This window comes from Prionailurus viverrinus, chromosome A3, assembly GCF_022837055.1.
Source record: "Prionailurus viverrinus isolate Anna chromosome A3, UM_Priviv_1.0, whole genome shotgun sequence".
In the NCBI taxonomy this organism is placed as follows: Eukaryota; Metazoa; Chordata; class Mammalia; order Carnivora; family Felidae; genus Prionailurus; species Prionailurus viverrinus.
In genome coordinates, this window is record NC_062563.1 from 21,874,260 (window position 1) to 21,896,187 (window position 21,928).

The window sequence follows — 21,928 nt, forward strand, 5'->3', positions numbered from 1 at the left end:
TCCCTCTTGCCTTAATAAGAGGGGACGTGACTCAGAGCCCCGACGGGTCACAGTTACTGTCTGTAGTCGTGGGCAAGAACTGCCCCACCATTTAGAAAAGTCCCATTTCTTTTTTTCTTAAAAAGCAAGGGGGAGAGTTTAAGCCATGGGAGAGACAGGTAAGTGGAGATGTGTGGTGGGGGGAGGGGGGTTGTGCACAAAGAGCGGCAAATAAAACCCCCTTCTAAGAGCTTCTAAAAAAGGGCAGGCTGTTAGAGGAGGAACCTAGACATTGCCAGTCATTTTTAGCCAGGGAAACCGAGGCTGGAGAATTAATAGAAGGGATTTTTTTTTTTTTTTTTTTTTTTTTTTTTGAGAACACATAACTAACTGACACCAGCTCTGACAAGAATCCAAGGATCTCAGGCCAGAGCTTTGCCCACACAGGAGAAACAGACTACGTGTTAGGCCAGCCCAGCATATAAGCATAGGACTGGTTTCTACAAACAATCTCGTTAATCTTCAAAATGACCCTCTGGTAAAAGTGCCATGAAACTTAAAACATGCATAGGGCAAGTCATTTCCCAAAACACAGAGTTCACTTGTGGCTAAGCTGAGATTTAACCTTGGGCCATATGACCTCAGAATTCATGTTCCTTCCACGTTACCATGATGCCTCCATGACTGGTGTGCCTTCAAATTTCTAAATGTACTGAAAAAGCAAAACAAAACTCATGATCGCTCATTTGAATTCTGACAACATTTAAGCCAGCCTTGAGAGAACCGAGAGCTTCCCTGATAGCAGATACAAGAACACAAGGCCAGAGAAGAACAATCCTGTTGGGGGTGCTGAGAAAGTAAGATGGGCCCCTGCTTGTGAAGACTTAACTTTAGAGGGAGACAGTGACGAGTATACAGGCCAAAAAAAACCACTTACAATAACAGCTACCACTTACGGAGTACTTCCTCGTGCCAGAAACTATTCTAAGTGATTTATACGTATTAGTTTATTTCATCTTCCCTGCAACCCTTCAAGATACGTATGATTATTCCCCTCCTTTTCCTGATGAGGAAACTGAAGCAGAAGCCAGATGTGGGTCTGTGTGGTGCAGGCTGGAGTGCACAGGGGGCCCGGAGGGCCCTGGGGGCCCTGGGGGCCCCGGTGGGGCCAGGAGGGCAGGGGAGGCTTTCTGCAGGAACCTGCTCAGCAACTCTGAGCAGCATGCTTGGCACACAGGACACATTCAACCTGCATTTACGGACTGGCTTTTCTGCCAAAGCTCTTAAGGATACAGAGGAATAAGCCCGTTGCAGGGAAGGGGTGTGAGGAAGATGGCATGGAGAGGAATTCTGGGCAAACAGCAGAAGGCTGGAGGAAGCAAAGGTTACGCAGGCGCAAGCGGTACAGAACGGCGTTTGCACATCCCAAGGGGAAGGGCGGCGAGGGAGGGCTGCAGCTGGGCGGCAGGCAGGGCCCGGGAGGAGTTTAGAGCACAGCCTGCAGGTAATGCAGAGCCAGTGTGTCCTGGGTCTGGGTGGAGGAGTGCTGTAATGTGCTGTAATTTTAGGAAAATCTCTGGTTACTGTGCAGGGAATGAATCGGAGAGGACGGACCTCTGCAGGGAGACTGGTTGGTGAGGAGGGTGCGGCACTAACACGGGAGGAAAAGATGCTGGCTGTCCGAGTGTGAGTAGCGGTGGTGAGGACAGGGGAGCACGAAGAGCCTGGACAGAGGGTGGAGGTAAAACTATACCAGATGGATGCGCGGTGGGAGGAGGAGGAGAGAAAGGAGGAAGAGGATGATGCCCAGGTTTCGACCTGGTTAAACCGGTGAGTGGCCCCGGCACGGCGGGGGGCGGGGGGGAGGATGATACACGGTTAGGGCCACAGACTGGGCTCTGGACTCACTGAGCCACAAAGCCTACAGGTGATGTCCTGTGCGAGTGGCTGTGAGAGTCTGCAGACACTTGGGGAGTCACCAGCGCATGGCTCTGATCTTACCAGGCCCGCATCAAGCCTGTGAGGATGGCAGGGGGGAGCCCACAAACCCACTGAAACCGGGGGTCAGGGAAGATGAGAAAAGCCAGAGTGCGCAAGCCCACACCGCGAGGCAAGTGGCAGGGGCACAGGACCAGAACTGAGCCCCTCTGACTTCCTTTCCGGGGGTAGGGAGAAAGGCGGACTGATTGGGAAGGGGGCAGGCAGGGGGCCACAGAGGATGAGCAGGCATATAGCTAAGTCTGTGGGTGTCTAAGGGACAGGAAAAAGCACCAGGACACAGCCTCCCCCACCATCACGGGCTTCTACCGTCGGCTGTGTTCTGGCAAATTCATGGACCGAACATTCATGGACAAAGTTTTGGGAACTGGTTTAAACAACAGCCGAGAGGAACTCTTAGCAAGATTCTCCTTTTTTAAGGATGTCCCGGAAGCTTGCAGCACAGTCAGCATAAGAATCAATGGCGGTCTCCGACTTATCCTGTCTATATCCTTACCCAGTGCTCTAGGACCACGTACCCCACGCATGCATTCCTGTGCTCTACCCACTTCTGTACAAAACCTTAAATGAGTTTCAAATGCTAAAGAAACAGCCCAAGTCTGTTTCAGACATCAAGTCCTGCGGATACTGTTTCATTACAAGGAGTCCATCTTTCTCTTTCCAGGATAAAGCCTAGAATGATTTAACTGTGGCAAAATTAGCATGCAATTTGTAAGTCATTACAGTGCAAAGTATGTGGTGAGAACACTTTATTGAATAAACCTGCTGAGTATAATTTTCCCAGGAACTAAAAAAGGGAAACCTCTCTCCAAGGCTCTCCTCCCTCTTTTAAAATCCCTGCCAGTACCTATATAATTATGTCTCACTTCTGACAGTCAGGAGCCAGGCGTCTCTGTACATTTAACCAACAGAAGCCAGAAGGAACCAACGAGAAGTCAAGACAACTTTCCAACACCAGGGATCTCGGTATTTTCTGGGCTTTGTGTTGTTGGGGGAGTCAGGTGAAATCTGCTGAGACAAGCATCCTGAATATTTACAGATCATGGAGAACTGTGCTCACCAGAAGAGTCTAAGAACTGCATGCCCTTTAAAAGTTCAGGTCAAATCTCGTAACCAGGAGCCCCGAGGGCAAGTCCAGATACACTGTGGCCCTGGAATCAAACAGTCGCAGAACAAAACATGGAAGCAGCGTGTCACTGTGCCCGACGTGGAAGTCTTTGACAGTCACAAATCACTGCAGGAATGCGATTCGAACTGAATTTGTGTGGAATTACCAGGTTGTCCCGTAGACTCTTAAGTAGGAGGATTTTACCTTGTTGAACTCTGCCACAGTAGGCCACAGAATCTACACGGATGTCCTCAGATAAGTTTGATGATGGGACCGATTATAACCGTTTATGTATTTTTGAGAGAGAGACAGAGAGAGAGAGAGAGGGAGGGAGAGAGAAAGCAAGCGAGCATCCAAATAGGGGAGGGGCAGCGAGAGAGGGGGACAGATCATCTCAAGTGGGCTCTGGGCTGGCACCAGAAAGCCTGACATGAGGCTCGAACTCACGAACCGTGAGGTCATAACTTGAGCCAAAGTCGGACACTCAACTGACTGAACCACCCAGGATGATGGGGCTAATTATAGAGCAAAGAAAAATTAGGGTGAAGAATGAGAGTCAAGAAAAAGAAAATGAGAGTTACGGAATAATGTAGAAGAAACCTAGGACCCTCAATTTTCCTTCATACCCAAGGACAAATGTTAATTGCATCTCAGGAGCAACGGTCCTTCGTTTACTGCATGTCGGTCACTATGTAAGTCCTGAGAATATGCTGAACGAGAGAGACTACAACACCAGAGACACAGTAAACAAATAACTTATGACAGGCTGCGAAGAGGCACCGGGGATGGGGATGCTGCTTACATACGGTGATCACTGAAAACCTGTCTGAGGAGGTAACATTCAGGCTGCGACCTGAAGGTGGAGGGAAGCACCACGCGAGAAGAGCCAGGACGGAGGGGAGAAGCAAATGCAAAGGCTGTGGGGCAGGAAGGAGTGCACAGTGGCAGGAGAGGACCTTAACAAAATGGGGAGCACCCCGATCATGCAAAATCTCGCCGCGCTAGGAGAGTCGGAAAATGTGAGTGCACGTAGGGGCGATGGGGATGCAAACAGGCCTTAAAGAGACAACGGAAGACTGTCTGGCCACCGGCTATGTGCCAAACCCTGTGAATCAGCTTTCAGCTTTCGCCAGATCCCTCCTTTTGTAATTCCCCTAAGTACACAGGTTGGGACACACACCTTGACAAGAAAACAGCACCAAGGAAGAAAATAAGGCAGGGAACTTAAGCTGTTTGTCCAGTCAGAAACAAGAAAGAAGTCGGGCTCTAAAGCCCATGCTCCCCCTTCTCATCCTGGGCTCCTGTGGTTTAACTTACCACTCACCCCCCACTGGCTTCCCGCTGCCCCTCCGCTGCTCCTGTTCCTCTTTAGTTGGATATGCCTGACACGTCTCCCATCTTTTCAAGTGCGGCTCAAGTCTTGCCTCATGCGTGGAACGGCTGAGGGTGCCCCTAGGCGCAACCGACTGCTCCCCGCTCCCCGGGGGCCTCCGGCCCTCGCCAGCAGCGCCGCCCCTGGGGCCCCTTCTTCCACCGGCATCTCTGACTCTCACCCCTGCCGGCAGCTAGCCCAGTGCTTCGCACAGAGCAGGCGTCTGAGAAGTATTTGCCCAACAATTGGATTCTCTCCAGTGAATCTGGGTTAATTGCAAACCACGGCCATTTGCACTGTGCCCAAGGAAGTCTGAAGTTTGCAGTGAAGAAGGGGGCTCTGAGACACTAAAATTGTCAATACCTGACCCCCAGTATCGGGGTCAGTACCTGACCCTGTTATCTAAGGTCTCTTTTGTTGCAGACTTGGCAAAGTGTGTGAGATATTTATTCATTACTGATCTAACGGTCAATGTCATCAAATGCCTGAGAAATAAGCATTCAATTCGAGTCAACAAATATTTGCTGAGTTCCCAACGGGTGTAGGACATCCAAGTTTAATGGAGATGGGGTGGGGTGAGGCAGCAAATTGCTCATGACTTAAGAGAGAAGACTGCATGCGGGAGAGGTGAAAAGGAGGTCGTTTTGTTCCGAGTCACCGTCCACCTGCGAGGCGGCTGCATCTGCCAGGATGGAGCCGGAGTGCTGGCAGAGAGCGCTGCTCACGCATGCATCCTTCGCCCCCCACCCTGCCCTGTCTCTCTGTGCAGCGCCGAGGCTGCTGGGCACTAATGGCCTTGGAATGTTTGCCAGTGCCCAGCAAAACGGCCTTGGCATCAAGGAGACAGAGGTCTGTCAGGGAATGGCAGGGGCCCCGGTGCCCGTGGCACACAGAAGCTCGGTGAATGCCGGGGCAGAGTGGCTGCAGCAATTACTCTCCGTCGGTGCTAATCAATTTCACACCCTCTTCGATGCTGATAACAGATAATCTGGTGGGAAGCAGGCCAAGTTTCCCACCAGCCGCGCGCAAGCTGCCCCCCCTCGCGCCCAGCAGCTTACTCGGTCTCCATCAGCAAAACGTCTACTCCAGCTTCCCCTCAAATGACGTAGATGACGGTGCCAACTTTGGTCTGGCAGGGGGACTCCTTCTGGGACAGATGGCAAGGGGGATGCCCTCAGGAAAAGGACTGCCCGACTAGCTTAAAAGTTGACAAGAACTGCAAAGGAAGCTAGGAGCACCAAGCAGGGGCCACGGTTCCTCCAAATTCAGCAAGGTGCTTTATATACTTTATGCTTAGTGTTATAACAACCCCAAGAGGGAAGTGTTATTTCTATTTTACAGATGAGAAAACCGGAGTTTAGAGAGGTCAGCTCATCTGTCCGAGGTCTCAGAGCCAGGACGTGGCAGAGCTGGGATTCAAACCCGGGGTCCTGCGATTCCCCACTCACCAACCTTTTCTCCGAGGCCACTGCTCCTCTGTATTCGGGACAGTTCGGTCACTGATCAGCCTCTCACTCTGCTTGTCCTCCACCCCGCTGCTAAAAACTGGCAGGGTCCCTAGAGGATGTTCACTTGAACCTGAGGCACTACTTTACGCAGAGGAGGACCTGAGAGGTCACCTCTGCTGCTACATTTGAGTTAGGGAACGGGCTACATGAAGCATGGTTTGACGAGCCACGGCCAGGCAGGGACTGAGAGGCGGTGCTTGCCTAAAATTCCAGGTCTCTAGACTCCCAGGTGCTCTCTCTCTCCCTGAAAACTTCCTCTAGCAGATAACACGGGTCTTCAGCCAGAGCTGGAGTTCTAACTGTCTCATGGCTGTGTCCCTCCAAAAGTCCAGGGAAATTTCAGTTTGTTTCTAATTATCATTCAGATGAAGAAAAAGAAGCCATCACTCTGGCACTTAAATAGTCACTAAGCGGCCATCCTCACAAGTTACCGGAAAGGGAAGAAAAGACGGAAAAGGAAACCTCAATCACAGGACAAAATAAAGGCAGTGGGAGGGTGGAACGAAGCAACTGCGTGCGTAACATGCTGGCATCTGAAGTCCAGCCTCAGAATTCAGTCCCGGCCTTTTATCTTGCAGTAGCATCAGCGTATAAACGAAGAATGTCCCAGGCAGTCAATTCAATCAATCAACAAACATCTGAGGACTTACTAGGTTTAGGCAAATCACAAGAATGATAACCACAGCTATCTGTCCACTGGCATTCATAAATGGAGGTGCATATTTTGTAAAAAGGGAGGGGTAGATACGAGGGGTGAAGAGAAACAGGACAGACAACAGGGTCACCGTCTCCCCTCCAAGCTCTCGCTCTGGCCTGAGGCCTAGCTTGAGGGCAAATGCTAGTGTAAGTCCCTGTGCACACGGCCCGCCCCGCAGCCGGACTGTCCCAACACGATGGGACCAGGCGCTGAAACTGACTCTCCCACTAGTGAGGGTCAAAAGCCTCAAGTGCGCTTTAAGGCAAGAAGAATGAAAAGAGAATGGAGTGATACGGCAAATCAAGATCACAAGGAAAATGAAGTCTATTACAGACTTTGAAAAAAGCAAGGAAAGGATCCTTTTGCAATGTGACCAAAGACTGAGGAATGTCTCGCAGGGGTGAGAATACAGATCGACATTAAACAACACACAAGAGTCTCTGCCCCAGTGAAGGAGACAGATGAGAAAGGCAGAGGCCAGAGATGGCAGAGAACAAAACGGAATCAGGTGGAAAGTACGGAAGGCAGGACACCAGCACAGCAAACACAGTCCCTCAAGACAAAAACCTAACAAATTTCATTCTCAGCAGCTGCCAGCGGAAGAAATTAGGGTCAGTCCTCTGGAACCTGCTATGCAGGCTCTGCTGCGGTGCCTCTGAGTCTCCCTTCTCCGGGTCTCCAGTTTTTCATCTGGATTCAGTGACCTCAGACTTCCTTTCCAGTTCTTATCCCCTGAGATCACCCTTCCCTTGGGTGCTCCCCTTACGACTACAGCAGCCAGCAGGAGTTTGAACTAAGACAGACTCTGCCAGCTCGGCCAACGTGGTACCAAGTCACAGCCCTGCACTTTGCTCGTGTCAGGGGTACTCGTGCTGTCACCCAGACCCCCAGGTCAGACAGGGATCCTTCCTCCGAAAGCACTTCCACTCCTATTAGAAGAGCGGTTATAACCACTGGCAGACGGTCATCCGCTCCATGCTAACACCAGGCTAGGCGGCACGGGGGGGTAGGTGGCACCTGTGCCCTTGCCTGTCCTGCGGGGAGAGAGAAGGTACAAAGAGACCCGAACGGCATGCACGTCAACAGCCGGCAAAAGACAGGCAGGGATACGTACATGTTTCTCCCCTTCAATCTTCTTGTCGGCCACCTGCATTGCGTCCAGGTATTTAAAATGCAGCTCCATCAGCCTGTCAACCTGAAAGAGAGATGTTTCAGACATGAGTGAGAAGGAAAAAGCACACCAAGGCAAGAGAACAGTGGAGCCCCTCCCAACAGGAGGCCCCTCTACCGCTTGCTTCCGACGTCGGCTACGAGCTCTGCGTAGGAAACCAGCAGGAATGGACGGAAGAGCCAGGGCAGAGCGAGCAGACCCCTGGGGCGGATGCAGTCTGAATGCAGGCCTAGTCCCACAAGGAGGCTGTGTTTCCAGCTTGGCCAGGGCTCCCGCGAATTCAAGTTGTTAAATATAAATAAATAAATAAGAATTCAAGTCCCTTCTTGCAAAGAGAAGGAGCTTGAAGTTACATACTTGATATTCACTTAGAACTTTACAGAAATTTTTTTCCAACTGAAACCTTTCATGTTCGGATTCTACCCCAGAGCTGATCTTTTTTTAAAAAGGTCTGCGTAAAATCTCTTTAGTTGCTTTCGAGTCAGAAGAGAGTACAAGAAAAAAAACTCTTTCAGCAACTTAAAAAAAGGCCCTGACTTTTGCTCAGCGATAACTTAAAAATCAGTTTTCAACTTAGCAAAAGTCACGCTTCAAACATGGCCTGAGGAACACTCAGTGGGTTTGAAAAAGTTTCATTTTTGCCTAAGACTTCCAAAAGACTGAACAAACACTGAAACCAGCCTAGACTTCTAACCTCTCTCTTTACTAGGCTGGCACAGCCATGGCTCTTGGCAACCCTGGTATTTACTCAAGAGCTTACAGTGGTTAACAGCAGATGGTGCTTCAACACGGCATCAGAGTCCAGGAGGACTGTGCCCAAACCCTCTCTGGATAATACCGACGCCCCCAAGATCTTGTATATTTCAGTTTACCGAATATTTTCGTGTCCATTATTTCTTTACACCTTACAAAAACCTGAGAATGTGGGCAGGAAAGACAGACAGTGACCCTAATTTTAAAGATGAAGAAACTGAGGCACAGATGTTAAATGTCACCAGGGTGACATGACTGCTAAGGTGTTCTACGCCTGAGTTTACGATGGCCTCTTCCCCATGCTATGCTGCCAGTGAGGCTGGAAAAACTGGTCAGAGAGACAGTCATAAACCTCTCTCCGAAGTACAACAAACTTTCAGCCTTACCTGGCAGTGGGAAGGAACGAGATTATTGCATGTAATCAAAGGGACTTTCGTCCTTAATGTCATGCATCTAGAATGATCTAACTTGTGACTAGTGAGTGGTGGGATCATCGTTGAGAGTGATCGTGGGCAAATGACATGACTCTAAGCATCGGCTGCTTCTTCTGCAGATGTGAACAATACCTACACAAAGGGTAAACCACACGGTGTTGTGAGAATATAAGGGACAATATATTGTCCCACGAGAATGTAAGGGACCTGCTGAGTGACCCAATCCACAGGAATCATTAAATAGACGGTGGGCCCTATCACTGTTAAAAATCTTTTTTTGGTGTGGCACACTAGATAACAACATAATATCTACCTAATCTCATTTACGTGATCATTCCCATGTTCCACAGTCCCTCTAAGGACAGGCTCAACCCTTTCCTTATGTCCACAACGGAGCCTTCATTTCCATCACCACCACCTAGTAAGGACTCATTTAATCTTCCTCTCATTGACTCTTCCTCAAGATGGGAATTAATGTGTCCATCCTACAGATAGGGAAAATGAGGCTCAGAGTGGCACACATCTTGCAAAGAGCAAAACCAGGTTCAAATCCACGTCGGAATCCAGAGGCTATGTTCTTAATCGCCTTGCCATGCTGTGCAACCCTTAACCCAAATCCTATTACAACCCACTCTGCCTGGGTCTAAAAATCTTCCTAAGGTGCTGGTTGCTGCCACCCTAAGGTGTTACTGTGCCCAGACGGATGTATCTGGAGAGGACAGGCAGAGTCACCAGAACAACCTCTAAGACCCAAAGCAATGCTGGAGAAGGTATTTTAGGGCAGCAGCTCAGCTCAGCACTCCTTTTGCCCTGACGGCCCTGGGCCCCTCCTTACCGCGTAGCAGGCACCCACCTTCTCACTGTCATTTTCAGTGAATTTATTCAGAAGCCGGGTTCGCTGCTGTCCTCTCAGGTTCCGCAGGAGGGAAGCCAGAATCGAACAGACATGCTCTGGGTTGGGAAGGAGAAAAGAGAACATGCTGTGATCAGAGCAGTAATTATTACCTCTCTCCAAGCCTGCCCTGGTTCTATTGGAGGAGGAGTAAGTAGGCCTCCCTGACTGCCGCTATTGATTAGTAAGACAAGAACCTAAACTGTGTCATTGCAAACCTGAACTGATCTTCACATACTGCACAAGAAACATATTCAAAAGCGATGATATCCTCAAGGACAACTTGAGCAAGTGAATCAAAACTAAGTTAGAATTTCTAGTCTGCCTGGAATTAATTGACTTTTATTGTCCACAACAGAACCTTAAACTAATCTCCCATTTGCAGAAATAACCTGTGAACAGAGTATGAATATCAGCTTTGAGATGAGTACATAAAGAACAAGTAAAATGTATTCTATCATATTCTCAAATTACCTTATACTTTTTCCAAGTAAACATCCCAGAATTAAGCAAGAAATATGACAGGGTTCCAGGGTTGCCACTTCTGGTGCAACTAAAACTCCCTACTTCAAGTTCGAAAGCAGCTGGACAGTAAGTACTTCAAAATGGTGACAATGCTTTTTGAGTTCACATAACCCACAGGCTTCTATTATGAGCTACTATTTTTCCACCTTGGGAAGAAGAGGGTAATTGAAGGGTATATTATAGGCTTTAGCTGTGAAGAGATTCTTTTCTTTAAAAAGAATTTTTTAAAATCAAGAATAATGACCTTGAAAAGGAGGCAGCAGAAGTCTAGTCGTGGAGAAATGGCAGAGTGAAGTTTATTCTGAAATAATGCCCACCGTGTGGGCAACAAATATTCTATTTGGAGAGGGACTAAGAACATCTTCACAGGTCAGACTTCTCTTGAATTCTCAGAAAGTCACTCGACTATTCATTAAAGCCACAGGTCGGCAATTACCATAGCACAGATTGAGTCTGTTTTTTCCTCACGTATGTCAGAAGTGTTCCTGCCTCTTCATGTCCTTGATTTCTCTCTTCTTAAAACATTTATTTAAAAAGAGAGAGAGAGAGAGAGAGAGAGAGAGAGAGAGCGCGCGAGCGAGCACGCACACACCCAAGCGCATGCAGGGGAGGGGCAGAGAGAGAGGCAGAGAAACAATCCCAAGCAGGCTCCGTGCTGTCAGCACACAGCAATGTGGGCTCGATCTCATGAACCTTGAGAAATCAAGAGTTGGACGCTTAACTGAGCTACGCAGGCGCCCCTATGTCCCCAATCTCTTAATGCTGGAGTAGGCTGGCATTCTATCTTCCACCTACCTTCACTTCCCTGGGAAGCCCCATGCTAGTCCCACGGCTTTTAAAACCACTTACAACGCGGGTCTGCGGGCCAGTCTTGTTCTCTGAACACAGCCTCACGTGTCTGCCTTTCTACCTGCTTTCTGCACGTGGTTGTCAACAGCTCCTTTAAACCGAGTATGTCCCAAATCAAACTCCCGATCTGCCCCCTCAGATCTGTTCCCCGCCGTCTTTTCCACCTAGTTAATGGCGACCAGGTTCTCCAGTTCCTCAAGCCAAAAACAGTGGAGATGTCCCTTATTCTGTCTCTCTTTTCTCACAGGTCCCATAGGAAAGAAACCTTGTCCGCTTTCTCTTCACATCATACCTAGAATCCCACCTCTTCTTTCTGCTGCCCCCACTGTGGCTACTTTGGTCCAAATCACCCTCATCCCTGGCTGGAATACTCAACAGCCTACTTGTGGGGGTCTCTCTGCTTCCACTCTTGCCCCCTCTCTCCCCCCCCCCCCGGCCTAATCTCCATAGAGCAGTCAGAATGATCCTTTAGGTTGAAACCCAAAGTCAGATCCCCTCATTCCTCTGTATAAAACCCTCCGATGGCCCCCAACTCACTCAGACTAAACACTGCTTCTAATGTCAGGCACGCTCCTACTCTGGAGCCTCTGTGCCTGCTGTCTCCTCTACCCGAAATGCTCTTCACCAGATTATCTGCACGGCTCAGTCTTCACACCCAGTTCAATTCAGCTGTGATCTTCTCAGTGAGGCTTCTCCTTGACTCCCCCACTCAAAAAACACTTGTTGGCACAGCTAGTTAACTGGTGAAACAGGCAGAACTCAAACTTCAGCTTACTCATTCAGTCATTCACTGACCACTTGCTGGTCTTTGGGCCTGGCAAACACTTGGTGCTCAGGGCCCCCAAACAATCAACACATTATCCCTAACCTTGAGGAGCTCCTTGTCTAGTGGGGAAAACAAAACAATAATTACAGTACAGTGTGACAAGTTCCATCGCTGAGGTAGGCACAGGGGACGTGGGGAGCACAGATAAGGGATATCTGACCTAAAAGGATTACCAGTGGAGGTAACTAACAACTGAAAATCTTTAAAAAGCCCAAAACAACAGCCATGGCTGACAACCAGGTAGAGAAGAGGAGAGAGCACTGCAGGCAGAAGGAACAATATATGCAAAGGCCATGTCATATCCACATGGAAGAGGGGAGGCCAGTTAGGTGGCAGAGGTTGGATCATGAAGAAAAGTGGCAAGAATCTCCTCACGAATTTTAAGCTGGGGAGGACAAGACCAAATTGGGAGTTTTGACCAACCCTTAGCAGCTAGTCCTTTTAGAGATGAAGATTAGGAAAATGTTTCTCTTTCCTGCTGAATTTTTTGTGCTTATCAGGGTTCCCTCTTTGCCTTGGCTACTGGGAAGCTCAAAGATGAATTTATGCTCAACTATAGGAAACAATTTCTTTTACCGCCTTATTAGTGATTCCCTCCATGCTCCACCAATGGATTTTAAAACAAAAGTAATGGACGCACATGGTAAAAACCAGACTATACACAAAGGTATAAAATGTATTCAACAAATATTTATTGAACACCTAATATTTGTCTTTTCACAAACTCCTCTCACTACCCTTTTCCTCTTCCCAAGGGGAAGAAAACCTACAGGTAGGTATCTTGTGTACATTTTCAGAGGAGAGGAAAAAAAAATATACCTTTCTATATCAGCACATATTTAGTTTTTTTCTAATGGCCATCTAGAATTCCACTGACATTATTTATCATAATTTAGTGCCTCACCCAATCATTAATACTTTAGGTGGTTTCCAGTTTTCGGTTGTTTGTTTGTTTTTGCTATTAGAAACAATGAAGCAATAAACATCCATGTGCACATATTCTGGCAAGTATACTTTTATTTCTGGTAAGGAATACACTTTTGCACGTGTGCAAATTCCTAAGAGTGGAATTGGGGGAGTCAAAAGCTATTCGCATGTGTCAAAAGACACTGACAAATTATTTGCCAAAAAGGTTGTACCAATTCTATGCCCACTCTCAGTGTATACACACACACACACACACACACACACACACACACACGGAGAATGGAAGCAGAATTACATATATATTATAAAAGAGTATCTGTTTTCCCATATCCTCGCTCAGATTGGATACTATCCAACTTAAAAATTATGACAACATGGAAGGTGAAAAATGGGATCTTTTTTGATTAGCATGCTTTTTTTCTTGTTACGAACAAGGTTGAGCACCTTTTCTGATATTTACTGGCCACCTGTATTGCTTTATGGGTGAACTGCCTGGCCTTATCCTTTGCCAATTTGATTCCTACAAGCTGTCTATAAATGAAGAGCATTATCCTTTTGTCATGTATGTTGCAAATATTTCCCCCAGTCTGAATTTGTGTTTTGACAAATTCTTATTCAAACCTAAGCTTTAGTACCACCAGACCGTCCGCTGTAAGTGGCTTCAAATACCTACTGGCAAGAAGTAGGGTACAATAATAATTGCCACCTATTGTGTATCTATGACAGTAGGCAGATTTGAGTCTGTACACAATTTTCTCATTGAATCATCACTACTAAGCTGTGAGAAAGCTACTATTCTCATCTTGTAAATGTAGACTCCAAGGCTCAGAGAGGTTAGTTAACTGACTTAAGGTACATGTCCTTCAGTCAGTGGTGGGAACTTAGGTTTGAACCTAAGATGCCTGACTGTAAACAGTAAGCTTCCCTCCTATGTTGTTATATGCTTCCCACATATAAAAGGTAAACATCAAAGCTTTTATAGATGAAAGATAAAACAGACCAGAAACTAAACCATGCAAAGCCTGACAATGTACTTCATGTGGCACTCATTGTGTCCAAAAGATTGGCACTATGTAAATGTGGATTTAAAAAAAACTCTACAGTTTTAATGAGAGGAAAACGAAGCAAAAGGCCATATGGAGTAAGACATGAATAACAACCCCTCTTTCCTCTCTTTTACTGAATTACTCTTTCCAGAAGCGGTTTCTACCAGATTCCAAATAAAGAAGAGACTTTGGGTTTTCGGCAGCTCTGCAGATACTGAACCAGAACTTCTCAATTTTCCCTTTGACTCTTGCTGATTGAATGGACGGGAAAGAGCTACAAGAGACCATTCTCTGTATACCTGAGCGAGGCGGGGGGTGGGGTGCTGGCGGAACGGTGAGGTATCAGGAGCTGTAGTTTTCAAAAAGGAAAATGTAATACACAGAATAATCTTTTTGGCACTAGGTCATATCAGCATGCATTCCTATAGCTCATCCCAGCCTGCAGCAGGAGAGATCTTGATCAACTGCAGGGGTATATACTAAGAACAAATGGCATTTACCTACTTGTTTGGGATTCTAAGTAAAGAACAGGTTGTCAATTTCAGGAGACCTGAAGCTGCTTACGTACCTTCCATCTCTCCGGGCGCTGTGGCTGGCTGGTGCCTGCCAGACAGGAAAACACTTCAGCCACCCCAAGTTTTACACTTTCTTTCCCTCCCTCCCTCCCTCTCTCTCTCTCTCTCTCTCTCTCTCTCACACACACACACACACACACACACACACACACACACACACACACAGTTTCATTAGCCCCTAATAAATGTAGCTTCCCTAGGAACAGATTTCAGCCCAAGGTGGTGTCAATTTTTCATGCACCAAGAAGATGGTGAGAGCTGCTGGCACAGAGAGCAGGGGAGATAACAGGTTTATCTGCTGGCCAGCACCGCTCAGCTGCTCTGTCATTTCGACAGGATAAAATGGAGGCGAAGGATGGCTATGGAGCTGTCAACGCAGATGGGGTGGATGTGGGGACTCCCACTGTAGAAAACAACCTCTAAGGCAGGGCCCAGGGAGAACAGAACACACACACACATATTAAAGGGATCCACAAGGCTCCCGAGGGGAGAGGCCAAGCATATCTACATTTTCAAGTCACTAAGTAGGGAGCTTGGGGTCTTAGTGGAGTATGAGAGAGCTAGTACTGAAATTGTGCCAGTGTGAGCCCCTGCCTGCCAGTGCCCTGCTCAACAGTCAGACAACTGCCAGCCTCAGACCCTAATTAGTGAAACTGCCTAGAGGGGTGGTCCTGGGCCCTCTTCCTTAGTTCAAATCTCTTTAAGGAACTTTCAAGGGTGATTAGACACAATGGGTTAGACCCCTCGGTATCTGCAAGGGGACTAAAAGTTTGATTCTCTAGGGTCAGTTAGGATTCTGTAATTTTCAGAGCCGGAAGAAGAATCAGAAATCTTTGTTTCAACTCCACTGGAATTTCAAGTATAGAAGCAATAACCCTGATATGGGATGTGATTTGCTTCGGATCAAAAGTACCTTTGTGGGCCACTCGATTCTAGATGTGCAGTTTATCTTCTTTGAAAATCATGACAGAAACTTTTAAGAATCTGATGAACCCTATATATGCCATCCTTTGCAAAATATCTACACAAATGTAACATCTCCATGGAATTTCAGCGTGTTCCCATCTCTCAAGGATGGCTCCTTGGCTAAGAACCCATGACCTAGTATATCCAGATCAGAGGTCTTTCCAGAATGGCACAAACCACACCGTGGCAGTCACTCCAACTAGCCTCCCACAGTGTTCACTGTTTTTGTAAAGAATGGGATGGGTAACATTTCCCATCCTCATTCTTAAAAAAGGGTGGTCCAAATCCCAAGAGGTTAAAACAACACCTCTCTCTGTGAGGAGAGCTATTTACCCACAGACAGGCCCATTAACAACCAGGCCGACCAGTGGTCCACCGCTGAGAAAGACACATGGATACACCAAGAAGTCCAACTCCTGGACCCTGTTCCAGAAAGGCCAACAAGTAAATTAACTAATTAACCTTATGCGGGGCTTTTAGGATCAGACAGACTTGGATTTGAATCCTGATGCTGGCACTCACTAGCTGGTTAAACTAAACCATGGGCACACTGTTTAATCACTAAGTCTCAGCTCTCCTGTTTGCAAAGTGGGGTTATCCCCTCCATCTATTAAATACATTATGCCAAGCGAGCTAGGTACATAATAGGCACCCAACAGACATCCACTTGAGAGTTGCTGTCTTGAAGAAGAATCTCAGAGGAGATTCTCACCCATGCACTTGTCATAGATCACCACCTAGCCCCTTCCACACCACATCCTGATCACATGCCTACCACCGAACATGTTTCAGTCTGCCTGCACCATCCTCACTGGCCTGTGCTGAGAAAAACAGAGACTTAGGTGGCCCGACGTTCTTAGCTGGTAGGGTTATCTCCTATAACTCAAGATTTGTTCTGACCCTAAAATGGAGTAAGGCCAACCTCACTCAGACTCTTTAATCCTACGATAGATGAAAATAAAGTTCTTATGTGCGACTACCCATAAAGCCAAATGATAGAAGTTCTGGGAGACTTGCGGACAGCCCTAAGGTGGGCAGTGGCTATTTACTAGCAAGCTGAAGGACACGGTGTCCATAAGCAGAGAGGGTCCTAATTTTTAATAAAAATAATGTAGTCGGCCTGGATAATCATTCACCTTTTGCTCTTGCTGCAGAACTGAAAACACAGCACGTGGTCTGTAGAGGAAATGAAAAACACCCTCTCTTTTAGGAGTTTTGTAACCACAGGACAATTGATAACAGGGCACGAAGTGGTGCCCACACCAGTGATTCCTTTTCTCAGACTTCTGAGTACCTACTACTATGTGCCAGGCAACGTACGAAGTGCTGGCACTACGGAGGTCAAAAGACACTCCATTCCAGAGGAGCTCACTGCCCTGCGAGCAAGGCTAAGAAACAGACAGCTACAATCGAGTACACAGTTAACTGGCACGTGTGGAACATGCGTAGACACTATGTGAAGCGCCCTAATTTAGTTGGGGATGGGGTAGGAAAGAGGAGGAAATGTAAGGAAGGGTTGGCTGTATAGATCGAGACAAGAGGATAACATTGTTCTCAGGGACCCCTGGGAGTGACACAGGGCTGTAGTGTTATGCTGGCAAGTGAATGGTCGTGAGCTCATAGCTCCAAGTTTTCTGTGATAAAGTTGGTAGAGAGACAGTGGCTAGGATTTGGGATTCTATGGGCACATTTGGTTCTTACAATGCAGATCTAGACTGTGTTCCTGAAGTCAAGGATAAATGGACTGTGCTCCATTAACAGGTCTCTCAAGGTGGGGAACGGGGGAAGAAGGTGACAAGGAACACAGCAATAATCCCGAAACGACTTCCTTATCCTTCTGTGCCAAGAGATTTCAGAGGTGTCCTACTTGCATCTCTTGAAGTTTGGGTTCCGTGCGTCACGGGAAGATTACATTCACCGAAAAGGAAGAAGAGGCACTGGTAAGCAGAGCTGGGCCACAGGAGGCAGCCTCCAGGGGTCTTAGACACCGGAACTGACACGGATTCATTCATTCGTTCATAAAATAGAATCCTACAATGTATAAGATACAGTGTTTGAAGACAAAGACAATCAGACACTGATCCTTCCCTCCAGGTGCTTGTGGTCTCTTACGTCTAAAATTACTTGATAGAAAGTGATAGTGCATGAAAAAGAGGCAGAAACTACTGAGGAGGCAAATCCTCCCCTAGCCAGGGTATCTGGGGAGACTGGTGGGCAAGATACTACTGCGCTGAGCCTAGGAGAAGAGAAGAAAGCAAGAAAAGAGCCTTGAAGGGAGAAGGGGGCAATGGGAATAAGAGCATGTCAAGCAGATGGAGAAGCATGAATCGAAGACATCAGGCTGGAATGCACATGGTATGGACAGAGAACTGGGAAGGGATCCAGTGGCACAGGGAAGGGAGGATGAAAGGTGAGGAGGTTGGAAAGGTGGGGGGGGGGGGAGGAGGAGAGGGGGCGGGCAGTGCAGACCATGGATAAATACAAATGCTGATCAATATCCTCACAGCCTGGCATTTAAATACTGGCCCAGCCTGGCTGGTTGGACAATGAATTCAGGGTCCCTCTGCCCACCCAGCTTCAGAGTCTGCACCTGCCTTCCAGTGGTCCAAATGGTTAAGAAAGATATGGGTCAGCCAGAGCTCTATACTTAGGATGGAAACAGTCCCTGTACCTCAACCATCAGGCCCATGTCTTGGCAAGATCTTGCAGGGCCACTTTAGAATTCAAGGCCATGCGGCTGAGCTGCCTTTGTTTCCATGGAACATCTAAGGCCATTAGCTCTTTTGTTTTAAGGAGATCATACGAAGTGTTCTTCTCTCATTTCTAAAATTAAAACCATCTCTGTTTTATTGCCCATCCTTGCTCCCCACCTCCCCCTGAACTTCCCCAGACAGACAGACATCCTGCTTTCTGGTAAGATTCTCGACGCAAAGAGGATGTTTAAAATACCCTAATTAAACCATCTTGACTTCAGCAGTGGTGTGTTGGAGTACAGATTAATCTGTTTCATGCCTGGCACTAGCAGCTGAAGTAGCAGGAGGCCCTGTCAAATCAAGCCACAACATTACATTCCTCTGCCTTTATTATTATTTTTTCCTTTTTTGCATTTCATTGTAATGGACATCTGCCTAGCAGGGGACGTGGGAACCCAAGAAGAGTCACGCGTGTGTGCTCAGCCACTCCGGTGGAATATTGATGCAAGTCAAATCACTCTTCTCAAGACAGATGGATCTGTGTTAGCATCTATATATAGCGCCTTTAAACACACATACAAAATACATATATTCCTATTTTTCACACACATTCACTGAATCCTGAATACGTGGCAGGCGCTGGGCTGGAGACTGGGGACTTAAAGCAGCAGTATTTGTTACAGACCTACTGTGTGCCTCTGTGTGCTTCGCATGCATTCCTTCACTTCATTCTCACGGCAATCCTATGAAACACGTGCGTTACTCTTCCCATTTTATAGATAAGAAACTAGAGACTCAGCCAGGAAAAGAAGTTTGCCTCCCAGGGTTTCACAGCTAGGAAGTGACCTAATTAGTTCCACTATAATAAAACTTGATTATTTTCCTCCTGAGTTAAAAATACCCAGCAAGCATATTTAAACAGCATTCAACCTCACTAGTACTGCCGATAAAGCCATGAGGTAGTTTCATTTGATGAGCTTTTCAAAATACTTGATGTCTGGAAGGCTGTGGGGAGGTGGGCTCTCCTAGACTGCTGGCCACATGGGTACCGGGGATGCAGTATTGAAACCACTTTGCTATATGGATCTCCCCGACAATGGTAAGTTCCTCAAAAGTGGGGCCCATGTCTTATTCATCTGTCTACCTTCAGCATCTAGTCTTGTGCCAGGAAAATTCAACTAATACTGAATATGACATCCTGTGAAAACACCATGGTTTAAGAGTTAGCTGTCAGAGATACACATGCATAAAAAAGGAGTAACTGACTCCCTGAGAGGGTCTGGATGAATGAAGGAATCTTCAGAGTCGCCTCTTTAGAATGAGGAGAAATTTATCAGAGAGACAAAGGAGGAATGTCATTGTAAACAATACACAAGAGATTAAAGATACAGAGATACGGGGCGCCTGGGTGGCTCAGCCGGTTGAGCGTCTGTCTTTTGATTTCAGTTCAGGTCATGATCCCAGGGTCATGGGATCGAGCCCTGCTGAGCTTGGAGCCTGTTTAAGATGCTCGTTCTCTCTCTCTCTCTCTCTGTCCTTCCTTGCTCCGCGCCCCCCACTCATGTGCACATGCATGCTCTCTCTCTCTCAAAAAATAAAGAGAGAAAAGCAAGAAAGGCATAGGGATACGAAGGAACACAACCAGGAGAGGCTGCAGGGAGTGGGTGATGAGATGTAAGACGAGGCGAGAGAAGCAAGAACGTTGCACACTTTCAACTAAAGAGTCAGAACTCTATCCCACTGGACTTATAGAACACATGATGGAGAGGAAGCAACCTGGTCAAATTTGTGTTCCAGAAGATCATTCTGGAAGATTTCTTGAAATGTACAGTGGAGGAGAAACAAGACCATATTCAGATTATTACAGAAACATCTGAAAGAAACACAGCATTTGGGTCTAACAGTTATGTCTCCTTTAGCAAAAACTAAAACAGTTAATGATTTTTCAGAAAGAAACCCAGTTTCCTTGCCTTCTTCTCAGGGGAAGTAAAGTGTGACATAAAGAATACCAGAATAGAGGTAAGAGACAGGGATTTCAGTCCAAACTTTGTTTTTTGTTGTTGTTGCTTTTAATGTTTGTTTTTGAGAGAGAAACAGAGACAGAGACAGAGACAGAACACGAGCAGGGGAGGGGCAGAGAGAGAGAGGGAGACAGAGAATCCCAAGCAGGCTCCGCACCGTCAGCACAGAGCCCGATGCGATGCGTGGCTCGAACTCATGAGCGGTGAGATCATGACCTGAGCTGAAGTTGAATGCTTAACCGACTGAGCTACCCAGGCGTCCCTTCTAATCCAAACTTTGAAAAAAAATCTTCTATATGGCTCTGAATAGGTCTCTTCTCCACCTACTCTCTGGGCCTCGATATCCTTGTTTGTAAAAGGAGAAAAGTGGCTTTATACGGTCCTCCCTTAATTGAATTACAAGATTCTATCAAAAAGGGATGTGAACAACTAACTAGCAAGTGACCCAGCAATTCCACTCCTAGATATTCCCTCAAGAGCCAATGAAAATACATGACCGCAAAAAGACTTGTACACGAGACATTCTACGAAAACAATGTTCACAGCATTGTTTTAATGGCTATAATGGCCACAAACTTGAGATTGTTTGTCAACAGGAAAAATGGAAAGATACACCCACATCATGGAATATTACACAGCTCCAAAAAAGGACAAGGCATTGATGCACTCGACAACATGGGCGAATCTCAAAAACAGTATGCTTAGTGAACGCTTTATCCCCAAAGCATTTCTGGGTAGTGATAATGTTCTGCACCTTACAAGAGTATGTATTTGTCCAAATCTGCCAAATGGTGCACTTGAGATGTGTGCATTTCACCGTGCGATTTTACATTATTTTTAAAAATTGAAGTCAAGGCTAATGATATTCCTCCCAAAGTGTTCATGGTGAAGTGTACTGATGTCTGCAACTTAGTTCCCGCATCAAAAAAATAAAATGGATGGATGAGATGGACGGAAGTGACAAAGCAAATACAGTGAAATGTTAACTAGAGAGTCTAGTGGTGGGTATGTGAGCACTGTACAGTTCTTCCAACTTTCCTGTAGGTTTGCAAATTTCCTTAAGAAAATATTAGGAGGAAGAGGCAAGAAAAAAAAAGGGAGAAATGAGCACTTGGAATATAAATGATGAGATTCCTAAAGGTTATTTTTCCAAAAAGTAGTTTTTAATATGTCTGTTGTTTGAAATTTTGAATGCATTTTCCATTGAAATAGGCCCACTGAAACCCATTTAACCTGAAATATAGCCAAAATTAATTCAGTATTCTCATTTTTCAGTTGCGATGAGATTCCACAAACATTGCCTAATCACCTACTGAGTGCAAAGCAATATGATAGGTGTTGCTTTTGGTTGATTTATTTTCTCTTTCCCATGGGATTTCCCCCCTCCTTTCAGAGTCTGAGCACCACTATGGATTTAAAAAAGTGTTTAAGTGCTAGCTTAACTAATTTACAGCCTCGAGTTTGTGGGAAAATATGCCTTGCAGCAAGAAAGGGATATATATGTTCAAAAAATACTTCTTTCTGCTACACAACTATTCTCCAAGGGCTCAGAGTGAAAAGAACAGAATGAACTGGTAGCTAATATTCC

At 46.6% G+C, this 21,928-nt stretch overlaps 1 protein-coding gene across 2 annotated transcripts in view; it reads right to left on the bottom strand.

Moving 5' to 3' along the window:
* The window catches only part of CTNNBL1 (catenin beta like 1), a 162,308-nt gene that overhangs the window by 18,656 nt on the left and 121,724 nt on the right, over positions 1-21,928 (bottom strand). For both annotated transcript variants that reach the window (XM_047851349.1, XM_047851348.1), the window contains exons 12-13: positions 9,874-9,971; positions 7,777-7,857 (exon numbers count right to left, since the gene is read on the bottom strand). In XM_047851349.1, the coding sequence (XP_047707305.1) occupies positions 7,777-7,857; positions 9,874-9,971 (179 nt within the window). The remainder of the gene's footprint in view (positions 1-7,776; positions 7,858-9,873; positions 9,972-21,928) is intronic.